This window comes from Anthonomus grandis, chromosome 12 (assembly GCF_022605725.1).
Source record: "Anthonomus grandis grandis chromosome 12, icAntGran1.3, whole genome shotgun sequence".
Lineage (NCBI taxonomy): Eukaryota > Metazoa > Arthropoda > Insecta > Coleoptera > Curculionidae > Anthonomus > Anthonomus grandis.
Genome location: NC_065557.1, coordinates 9,721,506 through 9,732,162, shown reverse-complemented (window position 1 = coordinate 9,732,162; position 10,657 = coordinate 9,721,506). Strand labels below are relative to the sequence as shown.

Genomic DNA, 10,657 nt, shown 5'->3' with positions numbered 1-10,657 from the left:
ATATTCCTAGCATATTTATTGCATCAAATACTCCTTAATTAAAAAAATGAGACAAGAATTATAATATATATATAATAATCAAAAATTATAGACCTATTAACTCAATATTAACCTTTAAGAACTCAAGACTATAGTCTATGATTTTAAACTAATATTTAGCATTCTTCTAGATTCGTTTCTTTCATATTAATACCTTTATTATATTCTAAACTTTAAAGAAATCAATATTGCTCTTAGACTCCACTACTTAAAAATACTTATATTCTTGAACAATTTTTTTATAATAGTTTGACTTAGAAAATGATTCAAGAAATAAGAAATATTTTAACAGAATATTCTTCTAAATATTATGACATTTCATTAAAGGATTAATATTCTCAGCGCTAACCACAAGTAAGGTATTAACGCATGAGTATTTCAGCACTCACAAAAGAAATTTTTCAAATGTGTATATGTAAGTAATTAAGGATATTTACCAATAATTAACACAATTTAATAATAATTTAACAGTGGAATTCTTAAGCTTTTCTCGTATTTATTTTTATATAGATATTCTTGTAAAATTACTAAATTTTTTTAAATTATGCTGCCTGTGTTTTGAGGTTTGTCGCTTACTTTTTCTAGCAAGTTGAACACAACATTGGTATTAATAGACAATAGTTATTATTTTATTATTCTCTTTAAAGAGTTTTTTTCTTTTATTTTATCCAGACCTTTTCCGAATATAATTTAACCTTTTTTTTCATGATACTTAGTCAAAAAGGAGAATAGATTTTTTTGGTACTTTAAATTTTATATGCTAAACCTACTTGCATTTATGTAAGATAGATTTAACACAAAGACTATTTATTGCAAAAATTATCCAAAATTCTTGAGAATAGTAGTTTAACGCTTTTCTGAGCTAGATTTATAGTATATTGAACTTTTGTTAGATAGAAAAAAATTGGTTAAATTTTTTTATATCATCAGTGTTTTCAGTGCAATTATTAAAAATACTGGAAAAAATAAAGGTAAATGTTTATATTGATATCATGTTCATCAATTATTAAATACGATTAAATCAGCACATCAAGGTAATTAAGACTATATTATAGGACTGCTATGCTAATATTTCGAGAGATCAGAATGTTATCACTTATTCCAAGACGAAAGTGGAAATGAATATTTCTCTAACAACAGCCAGACTTAAAGGCAAATACAATAACGAATAAATATATTTTCAAAATTTTGCATTTTTATATAAATGCCATGCCTATAAGCTTTGATTCAATTCCAAATTCTTGCTTTGTAAATAAAATATAATTCACATCACTGCGCTTTACAACGTATTCTAATTAGTGTATGTTCAAGGTAACAATATAAATAAGCACACATAAAAAAAACCCCGTATTTACCTACTTGTTGTTAAAAAATATGAATAACTGCTTTCGGTAAATTGTGTATCTATAATCCATTTTTCGAGTGTTTTTGATAAGATCTTAGTATAAAAATCACATTCCTTGGAGTAAACTTAAGACTATTATTGAAATCGTATAATAGTCATTGGCAAAATGAATGCGGTTTTGTTCATCGCGTTTGGTTTACTTTCAGGGTAAGTTGACTATCATTTAAAATTTATTTTTTTTTACGATTAAAGCTCGAGTAAATATTTTGGGTAATAAATATTTAGTAACGTCACTCAAACTTTGCAAATTCTATAGGAGTAATCAAAGGCTCTATTCATAAAGGAAATATGCTTTAAAATTCCGTTTCTATAATTAAAATAAATAATAATAATGAATACAATCTTTCATAGGGCTCTAGGTGCAAGTCTACCTGCCAAGCAACAAACCCAGATTACAAACAAAAAATTCCCATCTTCTTTCTTATGGGGTACAGCCACCGCTTCCGCTCAAATCGAAGGAGCGTGGAATGAAGATGGAAAGGGCGAAAGTATTTGGGACCATTGGCTACACGAAGACCCAAGTAACTTACTGTATTTTGTATTTTATTGTTATTTAATTATTATATTTATAGGTAGAAGTGATGATCATAAAAACGCTGATGTTGCATGTGATTCTTACCACAAATGGAGGGAGGACATTCAACTCCTCAAGGAGCTCGGTGTCAAGTTGTACAGGTATAATCACTAGCATAAAAGCAAAACTAATTATAACCAAATGAATATTTATAGATTTTCTATTGCTTGGCCAAGAATTCTTCCCACAGGATACCTGGATAGCTACAATCAAGCAGGTGTCGATTATTATGTAAATTTTGTAAAAGTAAGGTTTAGTAGCCTTTATATGAACCTCTTAGTTAATAAAGGTTTCATAGGAGCTTCTGGCAAATGACATTACACCATTAGTAACTCTATATCATTGGGATCTACCTCAAACCCTCCAGGAACAAGGTGGTTGGCTAAATGATTCCACTGCTGATAGATTCGGTGAATACGCCAGAATAGTGTTTCAGAATTTGGGGCCTTATGTTAAACTTTGGACTACTGTTAATGAACCTCATACAACTTGCACTGAAGGATATGGTAATGGAGTAAGTATGAAGTTATAATAATATCAAATTTTTTAACACATTTTTTCAGGAAATGGCACCTGGAATTAAAATGATTGGCGATGGGATCTACCAATGTGCCAGAACTCAAATCTTAGCTCACGCCATTGGTTACCATATTTACCATGACGAATTTGCTGCCACTCAAGGAGGTAAGATAAACAATAATTAAAAAAATATATAACACTTTCATAAATATTTAATCATTTTAGGAAAAGTAAGCTTAGTTCTTGATGCTACTTATAACATGCCTGCCACTGACTCCGAAGATGATAAAACAGCCACTGAGTGGGAATACGAATTTAATGTAAGTACTATTGAGAAGTCTGTGGTTACTTACTAATTTAAAAATAACTTTGTAGCTTGGATGGTTTGCACACCCGATTTATATCGGTAATTGGCCACAAATTATGATTGACAGAGTGGCCAAACGTAGCGCAATGGAAGGATTATCAGGCTCCAGACTACCAGCTTGGTCTGATGACGAGATCGAGTTTGTTAAAGGCACTTTTGACTTCTTTGGACTCAACCAGTAAGCAGTCCATTAAACTTCTAACAAAAATTCTAATATCTTCTATTATAGTTATACCTCTACCATAGTATCTGCCATAGATGAGCCAGCAGCCGGTGAGCCAAATTTCTATCTGGATACTGGAGTTTCTACTACACATGGTGATGATTGGGTTAATTCTACTGCTAGCTGGCTTTGGTCTTACCCATATGGTAAGAATTTTAATAGAAACATAAACACATAACACAAAATATCCCTTTAGGTATGAGAGGGCTTTTGAACTATGTCTGGAAAAATTACAACCCTGGCGAAATATATGTGACTGAAAACGGTTGGTCTAGTGACCCTACTTTAAATGATCAAACAAGAATTGATTATCTACAGGTATTAAAAGCTAAATTACTAAAAATAATTATTTTATAAACATATGATTTTAGGGTTATCTAAGTAATATGCTCGATGCCATCCTAGAAGATGGAGTTAATGTAGCTGGATACACCACCTGGAGTTTTATGGATAATTTCGAATGGGCCAAAGGATATACGTAAGAAACAATAAGGGAAATGGAAAAAAATATTTTTTTATCTGAATTTTTTTTTTAGTCAAAGGTATGGTATCATAAATGTTGACTTCGATAGCGACAATCGTACCAGAACATTTAAGGATTCAGCTAAATGGTACCAACGGACTGTCAGTACGTATTGCTTGGTCGAACAATGCGAAGAATAATTTGTAAAAAGTGTTTTGCCTTATTTGTTGAATAAAATGATTTCTCAGATTTTTTGTTTTTTTTTTGGTTGTACAATATACTAATATGTACAGCCTAAAATATTTGACTTATAGCATGGAGACAATATGGTGATGAATAATTTTGACATACAGGATTTTGGTGGGCTGAAGCCGAAAGCTTTAAATAATACACTTTACCAGGCCCGGGGTTTAGTCGGTCCCAGAAGAAATTGCATACAAAGATAATTAAATTTGGCAACATTATTACTGTACCTGTCAGTGATGACCTTTTCATTAATGTGAATTAATTTTACTCAATTTGAAAAACAATAGCAGTTTTTATAGAGTATATTTTGTCCAATGTCTACCTGAAAATTCTCATTTAAAATTCCCTCGTAAGCGTATTGCAAAATTTAATTATACATAGTATAACTGCAATGCCTCCCATAATATCTTACTAGAAAATTACGTTTTTATACGTTAACAGCTTTAATGTATTAAGTCAAATCTTAAGAACTCTAAATATTAAAATGGGGATCGTCAGCAATCAAATCAAAGAATTTTAATATACTGGAACAGTCTTCCACTCACCACCAGAGCTCTTAATTTTTTTTGTGAGGATATGAATGTTACTCGGTCAACTGCTTTACTAAAATATGTATTAACTTGAGCTCCATATTTAAAAGTTCTAACTAAATCATGCTGTTAGTTTACTAAATTTGTTACTGTAGATCTCCCCTCTAGAAATTCATGTCGGAAAAGAGTATTTTTAAGCAATGGTGTTAATTTGTTTAAGACTAAAAAATTTAAAAATTTTTGCCTAAAGAAAGATGCTTTACTAATCAGACTGTAATCTGATATATCCTGTCGGTCACCTAATTTTATTATTGGAAAGTTAAAGTGGATAATTCTGTTGTTTTATTATAAAAAAAATATAAATTCTTATCACAGTGGTTTATATATGCAAATGCAGAGCGTTGAGCGATTGTATTAGGAATCTAAGATAATCCGTATTTGTATCACCATAAAAAAAAACTACTTGGCAACTCATTAATTTTTTAAAAATAGACTATAAAATTTAATAAAATGAGCAGAATAAACAAGAAACAAATAAAGCATTACGCAAATGGATTCTAAAATGAAACAAAAAAAAATTAATAAAGCAACAATATAAGCATATAATAATTCGAGCAAAAGTTATTTATATATAAGTTATTTATTTATGCGAAAGTAGTTCAACATAAATACAAGTAAAAATTGCGTCACTTCACATTTTCAACATTTGGAAAACTTGAATGATGAATCACATCCTATCACTATAAAACTCAGTGATATTATGTTTTACCTAACAACAGTTTGTAACTGCCTATCCGTGTGACCACTACTGGCTTAATTTCTAATTTCCATAGGCAAATGTCTATACATTTTTATCCCTACATAAATAATTAAATTGGTTCTCGTGATAAGCCCTCCTAAGCTAATACTGTTAGATCTTGTCACTTTGGCTTGACCATGTCCACCATCACAAAAATAAATGCACTCAAAATAAGAATCCTCTCACGGACAAATAGAGGCCTGCAGCGCTAGAACGAACTCCACACAAGTAACGCACAGCACGCTTATTTATTATAAAGACAGGATGAATAAGTTGTTCAAAATTAAATTTTATATCACAAATGTGATTCTATTGAAGCAAAATAATTTTTTGGTAAGATGCTGCCCTAAATTAATCCTAGCCACACTTTTACAGTATTGCAAGCTAATACCAATCATTTCTTTATATTTTGACCATGTTCCTCAAGCCTTTTAATGTTTATTATTTAAAGTCACATTGTTTAAAATTATATTAATTACCATGCATTTAAAAGATACATCAACAATGGTTCCCTTTAATATTATTATCCGTTCCTAGCCACAGTATCGATGTATAGACAGCAAATAGTGTAAACGATTCTCCAATGCTAATGGTCGCTAGGTCATTAATATATGTAGGAAATAAAAGAGAACCAAGAATTGAACCTTGGGAAATTTTATACTTAATACTATAACCAGCTAACAAATTATGTAGGTCCATAACTAATTACTTCCTACCTATACTACCACTACCTACTTACTAGTAGGATTGAAGCCAGTTTAAACTTGTACCTCTAAAGCCATAGCAGGAAAGATTCTACAGCAGTAGTTCCAGATCGAAGCATGCATCTAAATGTATTAATTTATTGTAACGATACCGAGGATAAGATCCCCGTATTCAAACCCAAAAAAACTGAATAAAACAAACTTAAAAAAAAGTAATTCTATATAAATTGGGACCTAAAAATAAAATTACACAAATAGTTTTTATAAATAAGATATTGAACACTTAATCCTAAAACTAACTTACATTCACCCTCAGCAAAATTAAAAAGAGATCGATTAGTTTCAGCTAATTAAGAAACTACCCACATTATTCTTAAAGGAAAAAGCGAAAGTGGGAACCAGAAATTTTTTTAGGACTTAAAAAAGCTAGTAAATCAAATCTCCCAGTTAAAATTAAAAAAGATATAAAAATCAAAACTAATCTCACTTCATAAAAAATAGTTTGACCTACTGCCCGTGTTCTTCCTAATATAGAATAATTAGTGTTTCTTGACCAACCAGCCAATATTACAGTATAAACTCTTAAGCTTAAAACTCTTAAGAAAAATAATATAGACAAACAAAATCCTAAATTAAAAGAAAAAAAGGGCATACATATTTATAAAAATAATGCCAAAAATAAGTTTATAATAGGAGATATATTAAATAAATACAAATTAGCTAAAGAAGGAAATTTTTGTTTTTTTAGAAAATAATTTAATCGCATCACTAAAAGGCTGTAATAATCCACCAAGACTAATTTTATTGGAACCTTTCCGAATATGGATATACCCTATAACTTTTCGTTCTATTAACGTAAAAAAAGCTACACTAACTAAAACACAAATAACTAAAATTAAGTTACATATGAAGATTCTAAATCTATTGCACTAATCTGCCAAAATAATATTTAATTTTAATGTAATTGAAAAAATCATAAAACTCTTAGCTAAACAATCTCAATCCTTTCGTACTAAAATATTTTTAATTTATAGAGATATACATTTATACAACCTGGCTCATATCGGTTTAAACTCAGATCATGCAAAGGTCGAACAGACTGCTACATCAAAATTTAATTTTAATTCAACATCGAGGTCGCAATCTTTTTTTTCGATTTGAACTCTTAAAAAAAGTACGCTGTTTTCCCTAACGTAATTTTATCTTATAATCCTAAATATAGGATTAATTATTCATAAATTTATGATTTTATTAAGAAAAAGATTATTTACTCCTTCAATCACCCCAATTATATATTAAATACATTAAAATCCTTAAATCCTAAAAGAATAAAACAATTTTAATATGAAACTCTATAGGTTCTTCTCGTCTTCAATAAAAATTTAAGCTTTTTAACTTAAACATAAAATTTTAGCTAAATTAAATAGAGACAGGTATTTTCTCATTTAACCCTTCACACAAACTTCTAATTAAGAAACTAATGATTATGCTACCTTTGCACGGTTAAGGTACCGCTGCCATTGAATGACTCATTGGGCAGGTTAGACTATAAATTATCTCCAAAAAGACATGTTTTTAATAAACAGGTGGAAAATTTTAAGTATAAAAGATGTATTCTACTAACTTTGCCATTATTAGTAAACTTTAATAATCTTTATTTAAATAAATTATGTAAATTAAATTAAAAAAATTATCATTATCCTATTTATTAAGAATTTTTTTTATAAATTTGATAAATCTATTTGTAAGCTTAACCCTATAAATATAAAGTTTTGCTATTATAAAACTAAAAATTGAGTTTTATAATAAATTAAAAAAAATCTGCGTTTTTCTTAAAGAACTAGATATATTTAAAATCGAATAACGTCTAATTTTTATTTTAATATTAACAATATTTATTCTACAATAAAAAATATACTAAATGCTTTTGAAAAATCGCAAAAGGCTGCCGCAGCCACCTCCCCATGATTTAACCAATATAGATACAGTTTTTTAAGAAATTTAAATAGTGCATCACATGTACTTTTGTTCTTTTGAAGTGTGCAATCCTAAACAAGTTATTTTTTTGAAAAATGTTCATTACCTTAGACTTATATATCCCTTCGACTATTTTTGATAATGTGGGGAATAGGGAACTAAAGCAATAGTAAGACGAACTTTCTTAGAAAAAATTCTATAATACCCTATACAAAAAAGACTTCACTAAAACAGCCTTAAGAAAATTTAAAAAAATAGCTTTTTCAAAAGAGAAACTCAATAATAATACACCGCAATGACCTTCCTTTATGCGACACATTATCAAAATGTGCCCTTTTTACAGATGTTACAGCTGAGAAAATTCCAGACGTAGTCGAAATCCTGTGCGTGGTTTACCTCAAATAAACTATCAGTAAACCCTAAAAAAAAAAACACAGAAAAAGCTATTTACTTTAAGAGATATTCCTTATGGTAATATTCAAACAATCGTTAAGTTTTTTACTGTGCAGCTTGACTTTAAGCTGACTGTATATCCCATACAGACAAAATGCGTCTGTAGAAAATTGAGGTCTATAGTATTTGTGATAAGAATCTTGGAGGGTTTATCATTATCATATAGGAGTTTACCTTATCCAGGTCTTGGGCACATTGGATCTTGAAGTTGCACATTGGATTTGAGTTTAAAAATATCTCCTTTAATCCATCCATCAAGTCGGCGGTCGTCCTCTTCTTCTGTGTGCTTTATCTCTGGGACGCCATTCTGTTATTCTCTTCGATCATCTGTTATTAGATATTCTTGCCACGTAGCTGGCCCAGTTCCACTTTAAGTGTGTGATTCTTTCAATGACATTTATAATTTTTCTGCTTTTAAGTAGTTCTCTGTCTCAGATTTTATCTCGTTGGATTTCTCTTTTATTTAAAACACATCGGTACATCTGATCTTAATATGTCTCAACCTATTAAAGGCAGCCTTATCCTAAGTAGTTAAGTCAGTTTTATCCTTTTAGTTAGTTCGCAGGACTGATTGTTCCTCCGATCGCAGATGTCGTGGTTTAGTTATTTGTAAGATGTGGGGTATTCAAATTCTTTTTTATTTAGCATTAGGTTACAACTGTAGGTAAGTTTGTTTTAACTTTGGTCTTAGCATTGTTGATTTTTAAGCCTTCTTTTTGGAAAGCTGCGTTACTTCCGAGACCATTTTGTTTTAGTACAGTAAGTACAGCATGATATCGTCGGCAAAACGTAGATGGTTTAGCTTTTCTCCATTCAGGTCAATGCAAACATCAAAAATTGTGTCGCCTTGTCAGGTGCTCTTTTTGATCCTCAACCGATTTGTTTCCGCTTCGGTTTTTACTTTTGCTGTTGCCTTCTTATATATGTAGTAACATGGAAGTGTATGTATTCGAGTTTGTGAGTGCTTTAAACAGGTCATGGTACTTTATGGAATCGAATACCTTTTGGTAGTCGACGAATGCTTGTACAACTAAGCCTTGTTGTATTCTGTGTTTTTTCTATTAGTGATTTTATCACCTGGAGTTTACCGGAAACTTGCTTGTTCTCTTGGCTGCTACAGTTTAAAATAAGAAATTATTTTTGTGCATAATTTGTATAGGTGCGTCAACATACTTATCGGCCTATTATTCTGTGATGCTGCCTTTCTTGTACATAATAACAACAGTAGCATTATTCTGTATTTCTGGGGTTATTTCTTCATCTAGGCATTTGGAATATAATGTCTCCTAAAATACTTTAAAGGCTGTTTACTATGCAATTTTCCCTTTTGCTATATTCTATAGAATTTTTGTATGGTGCATAGCGAGCTTGGTCACCCCTTGGTTCTTTATTTTTAAATGTTTCAAGCGCACCACTATGTTCATGATTACCCCACACACCGTGGAAGTCACGTATATGAGGTTTCTGTAACTTAGGGAAGAGCTAGTTATTTTAAATAATCAGATAAGTTTTAATATCGTAGGTTTTCCACTAAGGATATTTAAAAATACTAATAAACGTTTTTTTGGAGAAAACATTTCTTATACTAATCCTGTGGTATGAGCAAGATTGCATTCGCGGTGTGTTCGGGGTATAATTAGTGTTACACCTATGTTATTTATTTTTAAGTGTTTTTATTAATATTTTTGCTTGATTTTACCTGTTTTCATCAGCAAATATTTTAATATCTTTTATATGGATCTTTTTGTGACGTGTGTGAAAGTGTAAATTCTTATTGACATAAATAAACTATTTATATTTCTACTTTGAGATATGATATAGTCTTGCTCAATTTTAGCTTTATAGGTTAATTTGTTTGTCTATAGCTGCTGATTTTCTTCAAGTACGTGTTTCAGTTTTTATAATGGATTGTTTGGTTGATCAGCGAGTTTGCGATAAGTTTTTTGTTTCTAACGTAAGTTCTTATGCGGAATCGTTAAAAGCTCCTGTAAGTCAGTTCTACCGAAAACTCAGGTGTATGAATACAAAGAATTAGAAAGTCCTCATAAAGACGTTAATAGTGTGCCTCGCACGACAGGTCCAATAATAGCGTTGACTGAGGAAAACATCACTTAAGTGAAGAAGTTTGTGCTTGAAAATCAACACTTTAGCTTGAAAGAGCTATAGCACCAAAGCTGAACAGTAAAACATAAATATCACGTCTTATATCTTATCTCCGTAGATAAAACGTAAATCTTGTTCTACAAGAGTATGCATTAGGATATTGTACACGTAATCAAATTCTTTAAATTTCAAGTATTTTGTTTTTATGTATTTTTTTAAGTAGCTTATTTATAACAACACTAATCTTTTGCTCTT

The 10,657-nt window shown here is 30.2% G+C and overlaps 1 protein-coding gene across 1 annotated transcript; it reads left to right on the top strand.

Moving 5' to 3' along the window:
* Positions 1-1,425: 1,425 nt before the first annotated feature.
* LOC126742906 (myrosinase 1-like) lies at positions 1,426-3,839 on the top strand. The gene is made up of 12 exons (XM_050449766.1): positions 1,426-1,591; positions 1,796-1,965; positions 2,017-2,119; positions 2,174-2,264; positions 2,317-2,532; positions 2,582-2,702; positions 2,763-2,857; positions 2,913-3,082; positions 3,134-3,273; positions 3,324-3,445; positions 3,499-3,605; positions 3,664-3,839. Exons 1-12 carry the CDS (start codon positions 1,551-1,553, stop codon positions 3,788-3,790), a joined length of 1,503 nt encoding a protein of 500 aa, XP_050305723.1. The 5' UTR covers positions 1,426-1,550; the 3' UTR covers positions 3,791-3,839.
* The last annotated feature ends 6,818 nt before the right edge of the window (positions 3,840-10,657 follow it).